The sequence below is a fragment of the Coturnix japonica genome, chromosome 2 (genome assembly GCF_001577835.2).
Source record: "Coturnix japonica isolate 7356 chromosome 2, Coturnix japonica 2.1, whole genome shotgun sequence".
Taxonomy (NCBI): domain Eukaryota; kingdom Metazoa; phylum Chordata; class Aves; order Galliformes; family Phasianidae; genus Coturnix; species Coturnix japonica.
In genome coordinates this window covers 92,823,829-92,848,409 of record NC_029517.1, presented here as the reverse complement: position 1 = coordinate 92,848,409, position 24,581 = coordinate 92,823,829, and the positions used below count along the sequence as shown (strand labels likewise).

General features: G+C 44.5%; 1 protein-coding gene across 2 annotated transcripts in view; it reads right to left on the bottom strand.

Moving 5' to 3' along the window:
• CABLES1 (Cdk5 and Abl enzyme substrate 1) overlaps positions 1-24,557 on the bottom strand; it is a 56,068-nt gene extending 31,511 nt beyond the window's left edge. For both annotated transcript variants that reach the window (XM_015855404.2, XM_015855405.2), the window contains exons 1-2: positions 23,938-24,557; positions 552-623 (exon numbers count right to left, since the gene is read on the bottom strand). In XM_015855404.2, the coding sequence (XP_015710890.1) occupies positions 552-623; positions 23,938-24,431 (566 nt within the window). In that variant the 5' untranslated portion in view covers positions 24,432-24,557. The remainder of the gene's footprint in view (positions 1-551; positions 624-23,937) is intronic.
• Between the last annotated feature and the right edge of the window lie 24 nt (positions 24,558-24,581).

Below are 24,581 nucleotides of genomic sequence, written 5' to 3'. Positions count from 1 at the left end.
CTGAGCTGCTAAACAGTTGCTCCATTTTCCATCACTCCAGAGGATTGCCTAGTGACTAATTACTACAGTCCCCAGAGAAGCTGTGGCCTCTTGGATGCAGAAACCAAACCACAATGAAGCTCATGATGTAACGTGGATGGGAGGAATGAAATAGTAGTCAAAAATCAGCACACAAAGCCACTAATGCTAGTTATTGAAATAAGATCGTGTACAATGGGAGAAACAAATACCTTAAAAATCCATAACAAACAGTACTGAAAAATAATAACCTTAAAAAGCTTATTTTATTAAAGCAGCTGTACCTATGTTTTTGAAGTAGGAAGTTAGGAATTAGCCATTTTTGTCAGTGGCAGCTCAACTTCTCTATCAAATCTCAATAGTGGCTTTCTATTTAATAACCAAGAGCTAGGAAACATGTAATTCCCACTGCCTACCATCTTGCGGGGTGTGTGAGGTTTCAATACCATTATCCATACGAAGAACATCTTAATGTGCACATTCAACTACTGCCTCACAAACCAGTAACTGGATAGGGAATAAACAGAAATCACCTGCGTAGTGGGGCATTTTCCTCTATGTCCTCCAAGGTCTCCAGAGAAGATCGTTGGGAGATCAGCCGACGTCTACAGAAAAGAAACACAAAACATTACCACCGATTAGGGTGCATCACAAAGTACTCTGAGCTGATACTGAGTAAAGTTTACAGGCCACAGTTAACTATCCGAGCCACACGTTTGGGTAATAATCAAGTTTCATTTCTGTTATCTTATTAAATCTATTTGATTCCCAGCAGAAAAAGACAAACTGATTTCACACATGCTTCTGCAGCAAAACAGCAAGTAAAACTTCACATTCCCAACAGCTCCTCCTTCATTTAGGCTTGCAACTTTTCCTTTCCGTAAGGGTTTAACACCCACCCACCAGCAGCCCCTCCTCACTTGCTGTGTTACTGTCATCCACACTGTTACAGGGGACAGTTCTCATTTTCTCTATTCCTCTTTGCCTGTTCACCCCCCCACCTCCCCTTTTTTTAATGCCAATTGTTTCTCAGCCATGTTCATCTCTGACTATCTCATCACTTGCTAGGAGTGACTAAATGAGAGAAGAATGCTGACCGAGCTGTCAGCAGAGGGTATGTAACTGTCATTTGTGAAAAGGAGCTCTGCTCATCTCTCCGAGCAGCACCAAGCAGTCTGTGCTTTAGACCAGATTTTTACAGCTGAGTCTGATCCATTGTCAACATCTGCAAAATTAAGTTGTGAAGGAAACCTCACTATTTCCAGTTTTCTAGTTATTCAGGTGGGCACAGGAGGGAGCTTCCAGCACAGCCTCCCTGAAGCAGCTGCTGCTCCCTAAGCATCCCAACAGCAGCACAAAACTGGGAGCTGCACCCAGGCTTACAAAACCATCATAAATAACCAAAAATGTGATGATACAGCCCACCCAGAGCGTAACATGGAAAATCATGTTCCTTGCTGGCAATCACCAAATCACAGCCAGCCTCTTCTCCCAGGTAACAGTGATAGGATGAAAGGGAATGGCCTCAAGCTGTGTCAGGGGAGGTTCAGGCTGGATAGTAGGAAAAATAGCTTCTCAGAAGGAGTGGAGAGGCAGTGGCACAGGCTGCCCAGAGGGGTGGTGCAGTCACCATCCCTGGAGGTGCTCAAGAAAAGGGTAGTTGAGGCACTGATGGTCATGGTTAGTGGGCACGGTGGGATGGGTTGATGACTGGACTAGATGAGCTTAGAGTTCTTTTCCAACTTTAATGGTTCTACAAGACAGAGAAGTGGGAGTTTTCAGCCACCAATATTGCTAGTATAGCAAATGATAACTGCTGCTTTTTATTACTGCTGTACATGTTATTAGGTTAAAAACACAGGCACCAGTTCTAGGGCAGCTCTGAACACTGATCACCCAGTTGCCTGCTCCCTGTTTCAGTTCCTCCTGCATCCCTTGTTGGTCTCAACTTGTTACACACAGCACTGGGATTCTGCCTCCTGGCTTCTGCTTGCTAATCCTGAAAGCCACACAGGCTGGCTGGAAATCCCTGCACCTCCTGGCACAAAAGAGCTCATGCTGAGCTTTACCAGTAGTGACTCTGCAGTGCTGCAGGGACCTAAATGTGGCAAGTTAAGTCTGCATGGCTTCTGAAAGAAGCAAGGGGATGCTCTGTGCTCATCCACGGCTGGAAGGGGAGCATGAATAGCTGAGCTCCCTTCCAGCTAGTGTGAATGTAAGCAAAACCCTGGATATGTTCATCCGGGAAGGAAGGAGCACATAGACCACGAGAAAAGAAGCAGCACAAGTCACACACAAGCTGACAACAACATGCTTTGGAGCTGCCCATGCTATCTATCCCCTATGCTGGCAGCCAGCAAGGATATCCAGCACAGCATCTCACCCAGCTGTGAACTGCCACATCTTTCACCTCTCCCCAAGCTGTTCCTTTTAATCAGTTCAGCTCCTGGCACACACACACAGAAGCACCGCTGAAGATTTGCAGCAGCTCTGCTTAAATCCTTTCATACCACCCAGGAACCGCACCCTCTTTTCACCGAAGAAGCTCAGCAGCAATGAAGTATGTGCAATTATTCTGCTTTCAAATCTTTACTTTGAGGCCTAATTAAGATGACCTAAATACCAATATTTATAAGCTTTCCACAGCTGGATATTATACCAGAGATGCCAACTAATGAACTTACCTGCTGTGAACTAACTCACATCCTGCACCACAGCACATATGAAAAAAACAGTTTTGGAAGAGCAAAGCTTTTGAAAGGGGGGGGGTTCCAGGGAATACAAGCCAAACCAGTTTTCCACTGACTTTGTTAAAAATTAATCACTTCGACTTACATTTAATATTTAAATTGATTCACCTTATTCCCTTCTGCAGGCAAGTGGTCAGGGCTTGTCTATACAACTTTCAAAAGGGTTACTTTCAAAACATTGATTAACGTGCTAGATGTGGAGACTGGCAGTAAAATAAACAACCTGAACTGGCTTACAGCACAAATCACCAACACTCCGATGCAAAGCTGTGTTGATACCTATTTTGCACTAAGAAGGTCCTATTACTGTAATAATGAGGGGACAATCCTACTGTTAAGTAAGAGATCAAAACAAAGTAGCCCTGTGTGACTCATACAAGATCCATGTTCTTGGATAAGTCCTTGTGCAGATGTATTTGAATGCAAGAATGTTTTAAAATTTATGGAGAGCGAATATCAGCCAGATAATGAACACTAAAATGCAACTGTTCTTACTAATAAAATGAGAGATGCTTCAGGAGAAATGAACATTTCTCCTAGTCCAAGCAAAGCCTCAAGAAACATGGCCCCAGTTTAACTACTACTCCTTTAGGTATCCCCAACCCCTCTCCCTTCACCCCAGTGGGCACAGAAGCAAGCAGTGTTAGCTCTGCAAGATGATAACTCCATAGGACTTGGCTGCAGTCTCATGCAAATTGTTGGTTTTGTTGGTTTTTGTGTTTTTTTTTCCTTTAAATCTTCAAAGAATGTATAATATCACTTTCCCTTAAGCCTCAATCTAAAATATTTTCTCCACTCATTTCCTCCCTGTTTCCTGTGCAATTATTACATGAGCACAGAAACTACTAATAGCCTAACATCAAATTTCCAACCAAAGCCAAAAAAAGACACTAAAAAGATACTCGATGCACTGGCATTTTAAATCGTTGTTTTCTAAGACATTCATGGCCCTGTTTGCACGCCAGATTTATCTCTGACCAGCTGTTTGAGTCCCTGTAGAAGTTTCTTAAGACTTAAAATGTTATCTCTGTTTCTCCTTTACAAAGTCAGATTATCATGTGGCTCAATTAAGGAAAAAAAGAAAGGAAAAAAAAAAAAAAAGGAAAATGAAACAAAGCAGTTCTGTAACCAAAACTGCAAACAGTCAAATAAAGTACCCTGCAGAAAGATTTGCTGTAATAAACCCATTCATCTATGGAAAATTATCTTTATCATCAATTGCTGCAAAATCCTCAGTTCAATAAAGTTAAACCTACACAACTGTCGGCCCCTTAAGACAGGAGGTGATAAAAACAAAGCCGCAATCAGAACACTGGATAAATTCACCCAGGAAGGAAGGAAGCAGATGATAATCCAAGAGATAAGGGAAAATAAATCCATGCATAATGACCTTCCAGCTCAGCTAGGAAACTAGGAAAAAAGAGCTGTATTTTAAATGTGCTTAATGTCTATGGAAGTTGTGGGTGCAGGTCCCCCTGCTTCCATTGAGATTACAAACCTCCAGGGGTGTAGGCACTGAACAGGTAGGGTCAGCACACAGAAATGTAGCACCCATCAGAGCAAGCATCTCCAATCTGTAAGAGACAGATTATTTTTCTCCAGACTTTAATAGGGTCACCAAGAAAGTGGGACTTGATTCATCGCCACTTCAATCCACCCAGAAATAGTGCTGCAAAGTTCCTGAAGGAGCCAAGCAGCACTGCCTGGGAAGAGCCATGCTCAACACACAGCTCACTCAGTGGTCAGGGTGTTATCTGCATCCCAGCTCCATGGGATCAGCATGAACAGGACAGCCTTCCACAAGGCTTTTAAAAGACACCACAGTAAAAGCAAGCAGCCGTTTCTCTCCAACCCCATCAACCTGCTGGCTAAGCAACATACCCACACCCCTAGGGCAAGCTGCTGTCAAGTAACACATCCCTCTGAAATATCATACAAGTCAATTAACAATCCCTCTGAAATATCGTGCAAGTCAATTAATACATCCCTCTGAAATATCATAGGCATCAGCTGTGTGCGAATCACCACTCCCTCATGACCCCTAACTGCATGACCTGCAACTAACCCAGATGAGGGCCTGCTAATGAGTCACCTCTCGCCCTCTGCCTGAAGTTCTTCCTGGGTTTCCTATGTATCAGCTCATTTTCTTCCTATCTTTTACCACTGTTGCACAGGAAGACAAACACAGAAAAAACAACCCTGAGGCTATTAAAAATTACTAAGGAAAACAGAGCTTCACGCAGCTACCCAAACTGATATGAGGCAGTACTTAATTATGCACTATTGTAATTACAAAGCAGAGCCTTTCTCTGCAAAAACATGCAACTCAATTCAGAACTTTAAAATTGCCCAGTGTATTGGCAAGGCTATCTACATCAACAGTTAAGGCATCTGGCATACACCAAAAATGGGGTGTTATGTTAAGTCAGCAGCCCAATCCAAACATATGCACAGGATGTATACCAAGAGAATGCTGTTTAGCTGTCACTTACACCCAGGCAGGATGAAAACCTGGTTTAAAACCACAACTTTCTGCAAGGTGTCTCTGACACAGAACTCCTGGGCTAACAAGGCCCCGGCAACCTGTTCCTATCAGGGTACATGTTGGAAGAAGAGAGGCCTCCAGACCTTTGGCCAGATATAACTAGAACAAGATCCTGACAAAATGCTTCCTTGGTTTCCATCAACCCATTGGGTAGAAAGCAATGGGATGAGTGGAAACCTGTGTCATGAACACGTTTCCTCCCAAAGTAGATGGTATCCTACCTCTACTACCATCCAAATCTCTCTCTAGGCCTCACAATACATAAAACAGAGGCTTTGAAATCCTGCACTCAAACTGCTGACCTGTCTGCACATAACTTCTAAACATAAAAAATATTGATCTTGCTGTCTTGAAGGAAAGACTATTATAATTTATTTGCATGCAATTTATACCAGCATCAAATACACAGATCTCTGAAGACACAGGGGACTGGCACAAGAATTGCTGAGATGAAAACTGTTCATAGACAGTATGGTGTGTGCACATGTATGTGTGTAGGAAAGCAGGAGACAGGGTTGTCTGAAGCATCCTGCACAATCCCTCCTGATACATATTAATTCTCAGCTTTACTAGAAGGCTTCCAAAATTAAGCAGTGATACGAAATCTCTGATGAAGGGAAAAAAAGAGGATTACGTCTAGTCAATGGAAGAGCAATCAACAAGCGTTGTTGAATTTGAGTCCCCTTTCATTTCACCTTCCCCAGCTGATTTCCCGATTAACAGAAGACAGATCTTGTTTGAAACCTACCATCTCTCTGTAGCAGCTGCCTCTGCACCCTGTCCTCCTGCTGCTATCTATGCCCCAGCCACAACAAGAGCTACAGCGGCAATTCAGAAAGATTCATTTAAAGGCAAAAGAGCTCTTGATGTTCCCAAAATCTGCATCCTCTAATATATGGAACCAGTGATTTACAGATCTACCGTCTGCACTTCCCTGACTCTGCAGCAGTGTGATAGCTTTCAGAAGGCTTGTGTACCATGATTTATGTTGAATGTGCCAGAACACTGCCACGGCTGTATTTTTTAGAACAGCCATTACCTCATAACCTGACACATTATCATTGCAGGCATCATCGGGCACCAGCTCAATTAAAAACGGTACTCAAAAGTAGCGAAGAAGCAAAAGGTATTAACTGTGCGTTCTATGAATACAAAGAGGCTTGCCAGAGCTGATACTATAGCATTGTAAAAAACACAAAATAAAACACGGACCACAATAGCCTGTTTAATCAACATCAACCTAACAGATTCTACATGTGTTGCTTACACCTGATAGACTCAGTGCATTGTAAAATGATAATTACTTGTAGGTCCATGGGCAGTGTTGCACCTTAGGAATAGGTATCCTTAGGATCAGACTTCTAAGAGAAGAAGAAGAATCAAACCTAAAACCAAAGACCCTATTTGAATTAGGCCACGCTCCAAAGACAGCTTTGAAATTATCTAGTCCAATTAAGCTGCATTTTAGAGCAATCAAAGTTATTAACTACACACCTGGAAACCCAGGCTATAGATGGTGTCACAACATCTGGAAAAACACGTGCACTAAGACAACTGGAAAAAAACCCTTCCACTCTCTCCTGTGTATGCAATGACAATCTCCTGTGTATGATACAATTAAGACTGTTAGCTTTTCCTGTTTGTTTCCCTTTATTTCATTCAGGGTATTTCTTCAATTATCTATGGCTCTACCTCATAACCTCACCTCCAGGTGCATGGGCAATGTATTCTACAACCCCAAATCTTAACATTAGATTCAGAAAAGATGTGACCAGGCACCAACACACCTTTTCTTTACAAATTCATCTTAGACATTATGAATTACCCTACGATATTCTTCCGGCAGAGAAAATAAGTCCTTATGAGAGCAGAACAATGACCAATCTGAGCAAGTGAAAGCTAGCATGAGGTATTTCATGCGTGATATATAAACTCCAGCACAGATTGTGACAATATAAAGACTTTACCAGTGCATGCTTTGGATTCAGTTCTGGGCACATTTGCCATAAATTCCCTCAGGATCAGATGCTTGTCTCACCACCCTATTACATATCTGGGAGCAAACTCTGGTCGTGCCCTCTTCTTGGCCATGCACAGCTAAAACACAAGCCAATTCATACCATTCAGAAAAGCCCAACACTGATATCTGTGAGCTCGAATATGGGCCTCATAAGAGACAGCTCTGTTTCCTACCAGTCTTCTTGCTCAGGACAGGCCTGAAGCCACGCAGCATGGCTGCCCTGGGAAGAGCAAGCTCCTTCTGCTTCTCCCCCACTCCTACCACTGTGACTAGGCACAGCATTTGCCTGGGCTGATAGGTGGGAGCAGAAGATTAGATCATTTTCTCCTCTCCCCGCTGCGGTCTCCTGCTCAGCAGCATACTGTAACTGGCACATTCCCAGCCTGAGGTTGCTCTCCCATGGTACATATCTCTATTAAAAATTAAAATGTTTTTAGAAGCCATTTCACTCCTTATAGAACTCTTACTTCATACAATCTGCACCGTGGAAGATCAACTATGAACCGAAGACAATGAAGACATTGCACAGTAAAGAAGGTAAGAGGTTGGCAGAGCTACAGCTAACACCAGGGTAAACCACTTCAAGTGTTCCTTCACCTGATCTAATCTAGCGTGTGTACAAGAAAATAAATATGTAAAGCAATCATTAATAATAGAGTTGCAACCTATCTGCTGGTAGAGATAGTTAATCGATAATGGTTCACACCCAAACCTTACAGTGAGGCTGGAGGATCCGAGTTACCCAGCTCTTAACAACCACAAACAAATTACTGACATAATTATGCAGCTGCCTGTGGACAGGAGCTGTGGGGCAAAGTTTTACGTATGCAGTGCAGAAATATAACAGAAAATAGAAATAAAAATTATCAAGCTTTTCTTTCACTAACAGACATTTTTAAGCCCATTTTTTTTTCCTCGGTGTTTCATTTGTTTATATCCACACACGTTATAGATGGTTTTAGGAAGAAAACAACCCCAAGGCTATGCAGAAGTGCATGTAGTTTATACTTCAGTCTTTGCTATCTGCCTGAAACAAATCAATCACATAGGCATTTCCTCAGCACTAGCAGGACTAAGGATAAAGCACACACGGATGTAAGCTGACAAAGACTTGTTGTTTGTTAGTCTCCTCCTTCCTTTCTCCTCTAGAACTCTTGGTGCTTTTACCAACACCCTTCACAACATGGGGCCAGCACTCCTTCCAGAGGCTGCGCTACTGACTAATCCTCAATCATTGAGAGGATGTTTCTTGATAACATAAAACAAGGCACTCTGTCATCTGACTCGGTGGTAATTTTAAAGCTCTGCAATGAATTGCAATGAATCTGCGGCTCGTTAGCAATGAATTACATTGATGAAAGGTTACATGGAACCAAGGACAAGTTTTACTGAGCATCTCCAGGCAGTTTTTTTTTTCCAGGCCATCAGCTCTCTGCTACCCAATGATCACACCTTGTACTTCAGAAAGTCAACTGCCTGTTCCCCTTATAATAAATAAATGTGTGTATATATACACACACATATATGTATAACGTACAAAGAGCCCCTCTCACGCTAAGGCAGCCCATTCCAGGATTCTGCTCACATCTTTTACAGAGGGATGCTCTGATGTAAGGGCATGGCTAAGAAATTTGGAAGGATTTGCAGATTAATCAGCCAGAGAGAGGATGTGGGTTAGGCCTGCTAGAAGGGTGCTCCTCTGGGATGCTATCTGCAGCTCAGCTTACCACAGACAAAAGGAAACACGCTTGGGAATGCGAATGAATTAGGATGTCACAAAAAGTAATTCAATTTGGACCAGTGGGGATTTACTTTTGGTTAGTTACCTGCAAGATCTTTATTTAACTGTAATCTTGGCACAACATCTAGTACTGACATTCACTTGGACCACATATTATCAAACCTAATTTTTAGAGCAGTGATAACTTATTCCAAGTTTTTTGGATCACGTCTATATTGTGTGTGTGTGCATTTCATTCATATTGCCAGTGTGGAAGCAGTAAGTGGAACAAGACAGCTAATTAGTCATTCTTCATTTCTGTCCTCAATAACCACAGAAGTCTTTTTTTCTTTCTGCAGGCATTGTCTTACATCAAACAATTCACAGATAACAAAAACGTTCTCTTCCTGAAGGCACATAAGTATTTTGATACAGAAGATGAAACAGCATTAGAAATTACTGGCAACACTTCTTCCCTTCCCTATCCACTGGAGAAGGTCCATTAGAACGCATTGCTAATATGTAACTACATTACCAGACTGACAAATTCTGCACACTTGGCTGTTTTGGTACTACAGAGCACAAGCCATTAATAGCTGACTGCCTCATTCAAATGAAACAACACAATTATCAGATGTAACTTACACAATTAATACTACTGCTGCCAGCACTTTCAGCCCAGATTTGGTTCTTTTATAGCTCATTTGAAGTCTTTAGGGGACATGTTATTAGTACATCTGTCCTGCTGTAAACATAATTATCATGCAAAGTTCTATTTATCATGCTGAGCAGGAAGCACTTTGTATCAGCCTTTCAGCTTGAGCACACTGATAAACAGGCATGGGAATGCATCTGCCCCAGCTAGCCAGAACTGTGCTCCCTGCCAGGGGTATTGCTGTAGCTTCCTAGTTGAGTCCACAGCAGTTTTCTGACCAGGCTCACGATTCGTGCTACCCTCAGATCCGTATTTCATGCTGCTTGCTTGAAACGTTAACAAGCTTCATGGACTCTGCTGCTCTCTGCTCCCCACTCCACCCCCTGACCCAGCAAACTCCTGTGCAGGCTAATAGAGCTGCTGCTGAGGGAGCACATCACCATCTGCTTTACCACAATCACTAAAGATGGGCTACAAGAAAAAAAGGGGGCAAACTCTTCAGCGAGGTTTGCTGTGATGGGACAAGGGGAAATGGTTTTCAACCAGAAGAGGGGATATATAGGCTGGATATAAAGAAAGGCCAGGCACAAGAAGGCATAAGTGAAACATGCTAACTCACACTATAATGGATTTTGCCTAACGTGGATACGTGGTTTTAAAAGTGACACCTAAGATTCTGGTACTTACATGCAGAATAACTGGAAGCTTGATAAACAGAGAAACAGCCCTCGTGGACACCTGTTAACCTCCAGAGACCTACAGAACTTCCTAACACAAAAATAAGGTGAAATGAAATAAAGGTCAGCCCTGTGTAGACCTCCTGCAAACTGCTGCTTCATAATTGGGTTAAGCCAGCCTCATTTAGTGCTAATTAACTTACATTGTGACCAAAAAGTCAGTGGGCATCTAAAACAGTCACAGGGAGCAGGTTTATGCTGGACTCCTTCAGGCTCAACAGATGAAACAGCACACAGGGCTCTGGAGAGCGCTGACCAGACCTCCACCTTCAGGTACCTGACAGCACAGCTGCAAGGTAGATGGTGTTATGCTTGCTGTGGAGGAAACAAAGCAACTTAAGGGCAGCAAAATGTGAAGTTAATCATTTTTCTTTATCAGTTTATGCTCATTTCCATCTGGCATTTAAGTACTGCCTAGCAGGACTCATGGGGCTTGCAGGCTGCCCTGTGCTCAATGGAATCTCACTGCTGCAGCACAGGGCTGCAGAGGAGACCAAGTCCCAGTGGCATCAGGAAGCAAAAGTTGTTTCAGAAAGAAATTACTTCACTGCTGATAGATGTGTGATAAAGCGTACAGAGTGTTTTTTAAAGCATAGGAGAAATTCACAAATCTAAACTAAGACAACTGCTATTGCAGGCTGCTGCTGGTCCACACAGAACAGTCTCATGTTCATAGAATACTAAATCCACTGTTAATACTTGGACCAATTATGGATTGTATTTTAGGCAACTTATTCCCAGATCATTCTGATGTTTCATTTAATTTTGCTAAGACGGGGTAGCTGTGAGAAATGAGCTAGTGCAGCACTTGAATCAATTATTCCCTTTCAATTCAAGAACTGCGCGTATCCAGACTGCTTAATTTCTCCCATACATCTGCGTTTGCACATCTTCCTTCTCTGAAGAGCTTTCAAAAGCTGAAGTTTTAATCACAGGACTATTTTTGATCCTAATTTTCCAAGCTGCAGTAAAGCTGCTTCGTGACCTAATCTGATGGTAAATGTACCATCATTATGCAGTGGTTTCAAGGCAGTCGTACACTAACCAGTCATAACGTTTCTTATTTTTAATCACTAACTTACCAGGTGCCCGTTGTCCAATTAGAGCTATCAGTCTGCAGACATCACTTCAACCAAGGTCAGCAAATGACTTGTTGAAGTTAAGTGCTGCCTGGCGTGAATAAAGCACATTGCAGAGCTCTGCCTCAACATTAACCTCCTCGGCCATAGCCTGGTGCACAAATGCTGCGAGCAAAGGCAAATCTGCTTTAACTCACACCGAGCTCAGACTTCTGCTAACAAAAGAGCTGGATGAGCAGAAACTTCAGGAGCACCAACCACGTTATAAATGACCCCCCAAAAAATATGTATACATATATATATTCACCTTTACAGAGGACATAAATGTTACTTACTGTTGGAACACAGCACCCTTCTGAAGGATTCTGTTTCCTCAAAATAAAAGCTCACAGTTTGCTCTGGTTTGGTTCACAAGAATTAACAGCTGTGTTTCGAGGCAGATGGAAAATCTGGCTTACACACAGCTTCCCCCTCTTCCCCACATCTAACAGCTTGCTGATAAGACCACAAGAAAGGTGGCAACTGCCACTGAAACTATCATCTCCCCAAAATCATAATCTCCATACAGTAAATATAATGAGCTTTCTTAGTGCCACACTGCAACAGTGTATAAGAGGATTGCATAAGCAAAGTTATATTCAAATCCACTGAAAACGCAATGAATTCTCCACGAGCTGTAATTAATGACAGATTTCATCAATATTCACTTATCCAACTCCTTTGCTTTTAGGCTTGCGTCCCACTAACACAGGAACAAACCCACCTGCTCTAATGCCAAAGGACAGCAATTTTCTCAGCAATTCATAGTACTGATCCTCTGACACAGAGAATCTAGCCTCTAAAACGGGAGCAGGCAGAAGACACTGGTTTATATTCATGAAGTTACACCTTCCCCAAGCAACACAAAGGCCAACAGCCCAGAAGACCAGCTCCTCAGGGCAGCCCTCCAAAAGGCTGCCTGTAGCCACAAAGTGAGAAAAATTACAAGGAGAAGCCGCATGCCCCAGCCAGGCTCCCAGTTCACATCTCACTACCTAAAGTCAATTAAACAAAAGAGCCTAGGGAAAAAAAACTCTGCAGTGCCTTGAGCTGCTGCCAGCAACAGAGGAGGGATGGGAAAGTAAGGAGGAAAACAGGAATAAAGAAGCTGTGTCCCATCCCAACACATCGACAGTGACAATTTTGCACTACCTCTTCTGGTGTTGCTTCTACCGCTGTCTATGACTGTTATAACAAAAAATCATTAGGTCAGGCAGACCCAGGTGTCCCAATGGGACACAACTCATGATTGCTTCTGAGGCTTGAAGAGAGAATTAGGGGCAGTCAGCCCTATAGCTTGAGCCTGGCCACTGCTGGGACCAGGTCCAGGCAAGAACTGATAGCGAGCTGCTCATAGGCACCATACCCACATAAAGCAGGTAATTCTGACAAAGCTCCCAGCTAGATTTGAACATCTCAGCACTACAGGGGACGACACCCAGACTCATGACAGGTTAACAGGCTGTTGGGCATTTAGCATGACCTGGAGCATCTGACTGGCTTTGTTGGGGCAGGCAGAGGGGCCGCCTGTACACGTCCACAAGCAAACCGCATTTCAAAGTGGGAGGTGGCTGCCTTGCAGAAAATAATTTAGCTGTCTTAAAAGTTAAAAAGACAGAAGTTCATCCTGACCACACTGCAAGATCTTGAAGCTCGTAATATTGGAGTAAGATTCGCTGCAATGGAGATGGAGAGAATGATAAGGATTCCTTTATCATAGCATGTAATTTGGAAACATTAGAGCTTCTAACACCCTAAAAATCTCAACAAATGCTAAGCCACCATTTATGGTATCTGTTGCTTGGTCCTTCATTGTCCCAAACCAGAAATGACATGCATACACCTGCCATATCTCAATGATTACTGAACTTACACGTGCGGAAAGTTGAAGAGATGTAGGGGGTATGGCTCTGCTCCCACATGCCAGCTAAAAGCTAAATATTTCTGACAGCTGAAACATCAAATGGGGATATAACAACAGAATTGTTTATTAAGCTTACTTTGTGCATTCACTTGAACCAGCAGCTATTTCAAACCTAATTCCTTCAGCCTGCCTTTATAGGAGAGGTGCTCCAACCCATGGATCATCTTCTTGGCTCTCCTCTGGACTCCCTCCAAAAGCTCCACACCTTTTCTGTACTGGAGGCCCCAGACTCGAATGCAATACTCCAGATGGGGCCTCACAAGGGCAGAACAGAGGGGGACAATCCCTTTGTTTGCACTGCTGGCCGCCTGTCTTCTGATAGAGCCCAGGATACGACTGGCCTTCTGGGCTGCAAGTGCACACTGCTGGCTCAGTTTAAGTGTTCATCAACCAGAACTCCTAAGTTCTTTGCAGAAGGGCTACTCTCAAGGAGTCCTTCTCCCAGAATAAAGAAGGATATAAAGTGTGAAATGCCTCGAAAAAAATCTCACCCTGACATCACTTTGTGAAAAAAGCAGATGCTTGTCCAGACCTCCATGACTTAGTGTGCAGTACTCTACCAGGTTGTAGTAAGCAATAATCACCTTTAACATTAAAAGAACTAGATAAGCAAGAAGAGTCCCTAGTGCCAAGCACTTGATCTGATTCTGTACAAACTCATGCACCTGGACACCCGTAAAAGCACTAACACTGAATGACTAATCACTTCTGCAGAAACCTTGACTGACAGGGCTCTTGCTCAAATGAATCCATCTAACCACTCCTTTTGGCTCTCTGTGTTAGGCAATGATTTTGTGAAGCCAAAGGCAACAAGCTACCTGTGAGAGTAAGGCTGAACGGACCAGCAGCTGTCTGCAGGATCAGGCTCTGTTTTTATAAAGCCATTTCTCACTGTCAGAAGCTCATTCAGAAATACTTGTTGCAAATTAATCACTTCTTTCAAAGGATATAACTAAGAGAGGATTTACTTCAGAACAGCGTTAGTGGTGAAAGCACATAAAAATCTTTTAAAAAGACAGATCTTAAGACTTATAGATGCCACAGATGTTAAATGCAGACATAAAAATTCTAACAGAGTTAAAATGATTTTCATGTGAACCAGCTAACCTTATAATATCACACATCTTAGATCATCTGACTTCTGCGTCCGTCTGCATATTCAGCATCACGGCCCCAAGCTGAATAAACACAGGCAGAGAAGAAAGAGATTCTTGTTTCCTGGTAAAGCTTTTGGCATTAAAGAACCAAAAGCAGGGCAAAAGGCCCATTCAAAAATGTGTCACAAAACACTTCACCACAGATCGAGGAGCTTTGTTGCGAGGAGAAAAAAACCAATGTGCTGCACAATAATATTGCCTAACGGGATTACATACACACAACATTACTTCTCATTTACGATCTTCTGTTAGTAAGGAGTTATATGGGAGCTGAAATCCTACTGCACTGATACCAGTTGCATCACTTTAGGAAAGATATCAAGTGAACAAGTGAGGATACAGACCACACGGCTGTTACTGAAAATACTTAATCTTACAAGGAGGATGTCACACAGGCAATTAAACAAGCAATATACCCTCCAGAACCACTACATTTTATTATCTATACACGCACATCATTCTTCTATTTCTAAGAAGGAAGACAAGAACCAAACTTAGCATGCATTTTTGGTCACATCATTCTTCCAAATTATACATAAGTTGCATCTGAGTAATATACAGAAGAAAGCACTCTGATGGCAGCACTACTACATATATTAAGATGAACTAAGCTCAGCATCCTCCCAAGCTTGTTTGCATATTGAATTTTCTCTGTTTTTATTAGCTAGAAAGAGTGCAAAGAAAGAGGTCCCAAACCTACATATTTCCCCCAGCTGGTTCTCTCCCTTGTTTTTCCTAACACACCTACCTACATGCATGCAGTGCTGTGAAGGTTTAAAAATAAATCAATTGAAAACAAAATCTGGGTGTAAAACCACTATAGTTGTAGACAGGAACTACAACAACAGGAAAATAAATAAATAAATCAAAACCCACAGTATTTTAGCAACTGGTAACGTTTACACTCCCACCACCTAATACAGAACAAACATCCTTGTGTAAACTAATGAGGACAAACACGGTGTTAAGATACAGCCATTGTTTGAAGTGAAATACACATTCGTTCAGCTTTCATAGTACAGCTCCAGTCCTACTATTAAGCTCTGCAGGCTTTACCCCACCTTTCAGACTGCAGAAACAGACGCACTCTGAGTGCCTGCCACCAGCTTGGGCTGTGCAGGAGGATGAAGATGGAGAAGTCTTACAGGCTGAGGATGCTGTGAGCTGTTCTGCCAGCAAGCCCGGTCCAGCTGCTCAATCCCTCTACAGCTGCCTAAAAGGAGACCATAGGGAGGTGGGGAGGTCCACCTGTTCTTCAGGTAACAGCAATAGGACAAGAGGGAATGGCCTCAAACTGTAGAAGGGAAGGTTCAGGTTGGATATGAAGAAAAACTTCTCATAAAGAGTGGCTGGGCATTGGAACAAGCTGTGCAGGGCAGCGGTAGTGTTACCATCTTCTGAAGGTACTCAAAAACTGTGTGGATGTGGCACTCAGGGTCATGGTTAGAGGGCATGATGGAGACAGATTGACAGGATGGACTAGGTATCTTAATTCCAACTCTGCTCTCATTCTATACTTGAGAAAACAACCCCAAGAGCAGAGAGTCATTTCTCATTAGATAAGAACAATCTGCACTTCAATTTTCAGTTTCTTTGGGCCCATACATGTTAATACTTAAAAAATGTAGGAGACCTGCAGTTATATGGCTACAAACACCAGATTTTGAGTTACATAAGGAGAGTTTCTGGCCATTTCTCTTGATGCATCATCACAAAGCAAGTTCTCTGACTCAGAAGCATGCTGCTAGCTCCAATAACACAGAATCACAACTACAGCCTGCAGCGTCAAGTGCTCCCCTCAAAAATGAGAGGGTAGACAAGTATATGAAGCAGAGCAGGGCAGGTAAGTGCAGGAAGCAAAATTTGCAGGAAATAAAGGAAAAGCATGAACAGTCTTTTTAAAGTGAGATTTTGCAAAGGAGTCCTGAGAGCTTTTCCAATTCACGGTTCAGAGACTTGAAAACAAAACAATCTCAGCTTGAACTGCTCCACTGCTGTTCTCTCTTCAGCCCCAATGGCACAAGACATAACTAATCCAGAAAAAGACACTGCAGAAGCAAAGCCTGATCTTCATTACCATAACCTCCTATCTTAGGAACATGGATGCAATGGTCAAGAGCTTCTCGAAAGTCATGCTCCTTCTAGCACATGCAGATGATACATGCGTACACTGAAGAAAAAAAGACCATGTTGAAATTTTCCTGGGAACTGTACAAAACAGAACAAGTACAAGACAAGTGCTGGTTATACAAAAGATTGTGCCATCCTCAACCGCTGTTATCACGTTCATTTACCCAGTACAATATTCAAGATAGGCAATTGCTTGACAGACTGGAAACATTACCTCTGCACCTACAATAGAACAGACAGGCCTGATCCTGTTCCCATTTGTACCTGAGCAGTTCAGACCATTCCTTTTCACTTGCCTCAACATTTGCAAACATGCAATGGTTCACAAGGTCTTTTCCACTTCAGCCCCTTCTTCTCCATCCCTCGCCACCTCTCCCAGTGTAATAAATTATAACCCACATCACTGTGAGGTACTGCAGAAAACAGCAAGGAGGACTGGGGGTTAGTTCATAAACAACATGAAAAAGCATCAGGATTTCCCATGGCCTTGAGCACAGCATCAGTCCCACACTATAAAAGTTTCCTGCTCCTGTTGCAAGGATGTACCATGCCAGAAGATGAATGTTCTGAGCTCAAGACTCAATGGGAGAAAATACATATTTCCATTAGCATCGTGCATTCAGTCTTAACACTAAGTACTGCTGCATTAACCTTAAAAATGACTACAAGAAGTGTGCTGACAAATTAATACCATTTATTTATTTTTTTAAATGCATTTGCTCCAGTTCTGCTCCCTGTTACACTTGAGCACTCTCTTTGACTTGCACAGCTCCAAATCAACACAGAACGAACAGAAGCACAAAACCTTTCAAAACAAAGACCGTTCCTTAAAATCAATATCCACAGACACTTTCTGCTGCTTGCAAGTCTGCTCATGATTCCTGTGGTACCTGAAGCTGCTTCTGAAATGGAAAAGAGACTTAATTTGAGGTAAGTTGTGCACACATGACATGTGGATTTTGTAGATAAACTGCAGAAAAAGGTCTCTATGGGGGTACTTAACAAAGGTACTTTGGGTTCTTCTGTAAATGGTTTTACATTTTTAAGTAACCAGCTCCTATCTGTAACCTTTTCTGTATAAGGCTATGTGAAAAGGTGGCATTCTACAAACAACATTTAGGGTTCAAACACAGTTTTGAGCAAGGAAAACAGCCTTATAAAACTAAAGAGGTTCCCAAGATACATAAGAGTTGAAGACAGGAGGTTGCATTAACTCTGTTTTAGAAAGCATAATTATGCCTTTGTATTTTAAAGAACATTTTTCTGATACTATTAATAGCAGCTTGAGATTTTTCCATGTCTTTTTACGTAACACTCTGCAGTACCTGCTCAGCTCACCTACCGGAGCAATTAAATCATACTTTGCACTGTCACATCAGAAAGCGCTTTTCCTCTCTTCACTTTAACCAAAATACACGCCAGTGTTTTACAGTGCTTAATTACGGAAATGATATCATTCACTTGGAGCAACATGGAAAACTACTAAGTTTGCTTGTTAATTACCAAGTCTGCTCAACACTCTGCCTAAGTGCCAGGCATCAAAATGGAGTCATCTTTTTCATGTAGTTCTGTCACCTAACAAGGGCAGCCCTCTGTGCTCTGCAAACCAAGCACACCCCTACAGACACGTGTGCAATTCTTCTGTCAGCCCGCATTTGCCAGGGTGGAACTGATTGAAAACTAGACTGAGAAAGGAGGAAGTGAGCCTCCTTTTCTGCTGGATCTGCAAGTATTAACTCAAGCACAGAAGCAACAGGAAAATAAAACTCTTTGTCTGTAGAGAGGCATGACTGACAAGGCACAAAGAATAAAGTTGGTAAGGAAAAAGACTCAAAAAGATGTTTTCAAGACAAGACATGATCCAGACCACAGCTGATCTCTAGCTTCTGTTCTCTATTATATCCTTTAGATAGGCTGAGCACAGTGAGATGGAAAGTACAAGGTCCCCAAACACTACTGTGAGCAAGAAGGTATGGACTGTACACAAGGAGATCTGTGCTGTCCATACAGATGGCACACATGGGTCAAGTACACCTAGAGGCCAAGGGTCTTCACTAGGAGAGTGGTTAGGCCCTGGAACAGGCTGCCCAGGGAGGTTGTGGATGCCCCGTCCTTGGAGGTGTTCAAGACCAGGTTGGACGGGGCCCTGGGCAACCTGATCTAGTAAATGTGTATGTTTGGTGGCCCTGCCAGGCAGGGGGTTGGAACTACATGATCCTTGAGGTCCCTTCCAACCCAGGTCATTCTGTGATTCTGAGTGACCTTTTGGCTCTTTTATCCATCTCTCCATGTTTCAGATGGAAGATGTTCTTCCTGAAGGTCCTTGGGGTGGCAAAGCTCTGCTCTCCCCTGCTCCAGCACCATGTGTCCAAGAGACTAAGACTGAGCAGATCTACCTCCAAAGCAGGCAAGAAATGCAGTGCTGTCTGTACCCTCCAAAGAGCACATCATCACACTGGGGCTGGAATTTCTTCTGCTGCTAGCAGCTGAGAACAGGCTGTTCCAGCGTCAGCTCTATAGAAAAGCAACGGTAATAACATCTGAATCTTTCATCATAATGAAATTAAAATCCAGCCACAGTGCCAGCATGCACTCCTGTCAGACAGGGAGACACCTCAATTCAATTCCCCCATCTCCCTTCTGGTTTCTTAACCTCCATGTGACCCAGTCTTGTTGGAGGGTGTTATGGCTAGGACCTCTCCCCTGCTTTTCATCCCCCACAGACACAGCAGAACTAAATGATGCTGCGAATACTGAAGCCTACTGCTGCAAAGTGAGAAGAGCTAACTTTTTAGTCCTATACATCCTATCCAAAGACCAGGGTAAGAAAATAAAGTAGAACTCCCCCCCCAATTTGTTCCATGAGTCTCACTCCAGTTGAGTAATGTGGTGCACAGAGAGATCAGCATAGTGTCACCTTACAGATTTTTCCTGTTGCACAAAATTAGGGGATTTTTTTTCCTCCTTCACGGTAAGATTTATGTTTCTTTTGAATGCTTTTATCTATAAAATGATGTTCTTATAGCTGATTTGTCTTGACAGCACTCAGGTTTGAAAACCTAATTACATTTGCCATGGCAACACGATTACCTGCAGGAACACCAAAATGCAACCCATAGTTGTCCCACTGAAAAGTTTTATAAATAAAGTTATAAATAAAGTTACCTAGCATTCTATTTTTTTATCCTACCAATACTGTACAGAAGAGTCCATGATAATGTAAAGATTTATTTACAGGCCTAACTTTATGCACTGACCCTTGATTTAACCGAGTAATTTCATTCATACATAAATGCATAGTTAAGAGCTTGTGGGATCCGGGGTCAGAGAGAACATAAAACTCCTTTTGCCATCCAAGAAAAACAGGAGGAAAAAAAATACATTTCAATTGTGGAAAGAGAGTCTTTCTTTCCCTAAGCCTCAAAATTGCTAGTCTAATTTATAATAACATGGGAAAAAGGAAAACTGCTTACTAAGAACATGTAATTGTCCTTTATATTCATATACAGGGCAATGGAGCCCTTTTTAATAAATAGATAGGTAGATAGTTCCTAAAGAAGGGAAGCCAACCTTTGTTTAACTTTCCATTCACTTCTAAATTTTCCATAACAGAAAACTTTCCTTCAGCAAGAACTGAAATGCAGCCACTAAGAGCAATGTTGACTCTGAAACACATCATTAGAACAGAAAATACATTTAGCATTCATGACAGGAAGGCAGTTGCTACACATACAACACAGCAGCCACTGTAGAGGAACCTCACAGTTCCTTAAATACATGCTCTTCTAAATCTGCATACTGCATCCTGAAAAGCAAACTTGATGACTAATTAATGCTCTAGTAGTTGTGCACACTATGTTCTGTCCCAGCTCTTCTTCAGCACTGACAGCAAGGAGTTTATTTCTTGTCTGATTGGTATTATCTTTCTCACTGGTTGAAGACGTTTGCTGTGTATTATAGTAAAAGCTGAAATATGCCAGAACAAACTTCTGAATGATTTTACATAAAGCTCTGTGAATTAAGAAAACAAAGCTGATGTAATTATGCTGTCTACTGGCCTACGCACCCTCCTATCACTGTACTACAGTGACTTCTGAACAACTGGTCAGCCTCAACTGCCATCTGAAATAGGACAGTGGTTCTACATGCTCTAAGGAAGCAACAGGGAGAGGCTCAAACCTGTGCCTTGATCACAGGGAATCAAAGAACGGTTTGTGTTGGAAGGGACCTCAAAGCCCACCCAGTCCCACCCCGTGCCGTGGGCAGGGCTGCCCCCCAGCAGCTCAGCTGCCCAGGGCCCCATCCAACCTGGCCTTGAGCACCTCCAGGGATGGGGCACCACAGCTTCTAATGGGCAGCTGTGCCAGCGCCTCACCACTCTCTAAGTAATGAATTTCTTCCTAAAGTCATATTAAGATTAGAGGCGGGTGCCAGTCCGTACAGATGCTGGGCTGGCCTCGTTCAGCATGTGCACAGCTCAGAAGGTAAACCGGACTTTGCACTTCCTTCACAGGGCCCATGAGGAGCCTGCAAGCTGGGTGCACAGGGACAGCAAGTCCCTTCCTGGCATCAAAGACTTGGGCAGGGCCTGCAGCGCTGAGAACAAGCCGCAGCAGGACACTCGTACAACCACTCAAACAGCCCCTTTTACAGAGCCTTAATCCCCATCTTGAATACCCCTTCTTTGAGGTGGCACAGGACAGCCATTTAGCCTCCTGAAATGATGGCTGAAGTCACCCAAGCATCCCCTCCTTCAGAGGCACGGATAAGCAGTGTACACAAGGTCACACACCTATGAAAAGACTTAGTTCAGCATGTGCACTTCCCATTCATTTCTCAGACCATTAAATCACTGTTTTCACGCTGTTCTTGTCTACATCATTCTAAAACTCAGGCTGCCTGAAGGGCTTTAGGTTCAGTGAATAACAGAGCCTCAATTGCACACGAAAGGTCCAATGCCATTCTAGTGTATGTTTGGTGGCCCTGCCAGGCAGGGGGGTTGGAACTACATGATCCTTGAGGCCCCTTCCAACCCGGGTCATTCTGTGATTCTGTGTGTGATTCTGTGGCTTACAAGCAAACTCCTGAGGCTGGCAAGATCCCAGAGGACAGACAGTGCCCTCCACTTCTGTTCTGCTCCTCCTTTGAAACTCTGCCTGTAACACACTCATTTCCATGTATCTCTTCTTTTGCCCAGCTCCACAGTAAAACTGGGAGGCTTCCTGGAGCACCCATACCCAGCAAGGCCCACAACAGCCAAGCGACTCTACAGTTTCAGCACTTCTTTTTATAAGATGAATACTGGGGCAAAACATCACTGTTTTAAATACCCAAATACTTTCATATCTTCAATGTGAGTCTGAGTTTGTGCACAATAAAACTCTGGCAGTGAATGGAAAGCTGAGCGAGGAAACCGTCTCCCCTCTGCATTGTCAGAGCTGAATGAGACGGGAGGTGGAAGGCACAGGCAATTTCTAATGGGTAGAAACGAATTGAATCTTTACAAGCTTTAATAATCATACGTTAATTTCAGAATTAGTCAGGAAATGAGATTCGTGCTGCAGGTCAGTATGTTCTGAAGACAAATCCGCTCAAAGCACAGTAGCTTGAATGCCTGTTCTTAGAGAACCCCCCTTCCCCCAGCAGTTACTCAGCAGATATCCCTTTCCGTTGCCTTTCTCAGGCCAGATGCTCTGAGCACAAACTCACCCTCCCATCTGCTGTCATACGGTGACACAGACAAACACAACTGGAAGCGCCGCTTCAACTTCAAATCCACTCATTGATTTGTTTCCTTGGCAAAACCACATTCCTTCCCGACAACCTGAGCCATGATGAGATCACAGAATCACACAATTATCAAGGTTGGAAAAGACCTAGAAGATCATCTAGTCCAACCATTATCAATACTTCCAAGCTATTGAATCAATTAATTTAACACGAACCAAAACGTGGCACAACCTGACCCCAGGTTCTACCATGTAGCCGAGACAAACTTCTTCAACCCCACACAAGAGCCTTAAGCATCAACAAGGCAACTCCTGCACCAGCCTTCTCCCTTTCCATGTCATTACACACCAGCCTCCAAGCAGCTCCACGCTCCTCCTTGTGCCATTGGTGCCTTGTGAAGACACACAGAGCTCAAACCCGAACCACGTTAATGATAACCTTGTTAAATATAAACCAGTCTGCAATTAGACAAACTGCTAACACAAACAGCAAAGTCAGGAAGGAACTGAGCATCAACAATGATTTCTGAGAACTAAATAAAAACAACATAACACCCAACGGGATAACAGAAGGTGGTTCTTGGAGCCTAAGCACAGAGGACTGCTCTGTCAAATGACATGGACTCACTTCCAAGCCTGCTGCAAGGATTGCAAACGGGTAGGAGGTGGCAAACAGGGGCATGGCGAAGTAACAAGAGGCTGAGGAAGAAGTGATGCAGGTGGGACCAAGGACCACGAGCGGGATGCACGGGTGCAAGGGAAAGCACGGAGGATGCTCCAGAGCACAGGAAACGTTCAGACTCAGAGTGATGATGGGCTGTGACCCAGCAGCGGGCTGCGGGCTGGAAGGTAGGGCTGACACCTCCAGAAAGCCATCAGTACACCCAGATGGAAGGTGAGAAATAGGGAGAACAGCTGAAACATTACCTCCGGAACACCTCGGCTTTCTACAAGCGAGTTGGGTCTGACAGCGATTTTTCCGCCGCGATCCACGCTTTAATTACCCTTCCTAGCCCTTGCAATAACAACACGTGATTCCAAGCCTACCTATGTGTCCGAGGGAGACGCAAGGAGTGAGCGTGGCTAATGGGGAATGTGGGAGCGGCAGGCGACTCGGAGCGCGGTCCCCTCTCTCCCTCCAGCCTCGGCTATCCGAGAAGCGCAAGCAAACTCATTTTGCACCCACAAACAGCCCATATGTATTTGCACAGTTCTACACACGCTCGCAGCTTCTCAGCACAAAGTCTCCGCTTTTCGAGCAGGTGGGACGAGCTCGTTTCGAGGCAGAGTCAAGCGAAAGCCCACGGCCACACTTAGCACCGGTGTCGGCGATGGGGACCCCGCAGCCGTTCTCTCGGCCTGCGGACGGGACTCGGCACCTGCCCGTCCCCTCTCCCGCCCCTCCCCTCCGCCTCGCCCCCCGGCTCCGCTTACCGCGATCGCTGCAGCTCGAAGGCAGCGGCGGGGCCCGGCTGCCCCAGGTCGCATCCGCCGGGGCCCTGCGGGCTGGCACGGCCGAAGGCGGCGGGCAGCACCCCGGCCGTGAAGGAGTTGAGGCGGCCGCGACTCCCCGCCGGCCCCGCGGCGCCCAGGAAGGCGGCGGCCGGCACCTGCACGGCGGCGAAGGCGTCTTCCTCCTCGTCCTCCTCCTCCTCGCGGGGCCGGGGCGGGTCGCTGGGCGCTGCCGGGGGGCTGCCGAGCCGCGGCGGCGGGGCCTGGCGGGGCCTGGAGGCGGCTGTAGCGGGGCCGTCGGCGCCCGGCGGCGGGGGCCGGCCGTCGAGGGAGATGCTGGTGAGGAAGGAGAGCGCGGCCTGTCTCCGCCGGGGGTCGCCGCGCGTTGTTGGCGGTCCCTTCCTGGGGCACGGCTCCGGCGGCGACAGGGGCCCGGCGGGCGCGGGGCTGCCCGGGCTGGCTGCGGCCGCCGCCATTGTCGGCCCCCTTCGCTTCCCTCTGTGTGCCGCCCTTCAGGCCGCCGTGCTAGCGGGGCGCGGGCGGGCGGCGGGGCATGGGTGCCGTCGGTGGGGCCGCCGCCCCGTCGGGCCGCATGGATGGAAGCTCGGCGGGGCTGCCCTCCGCCA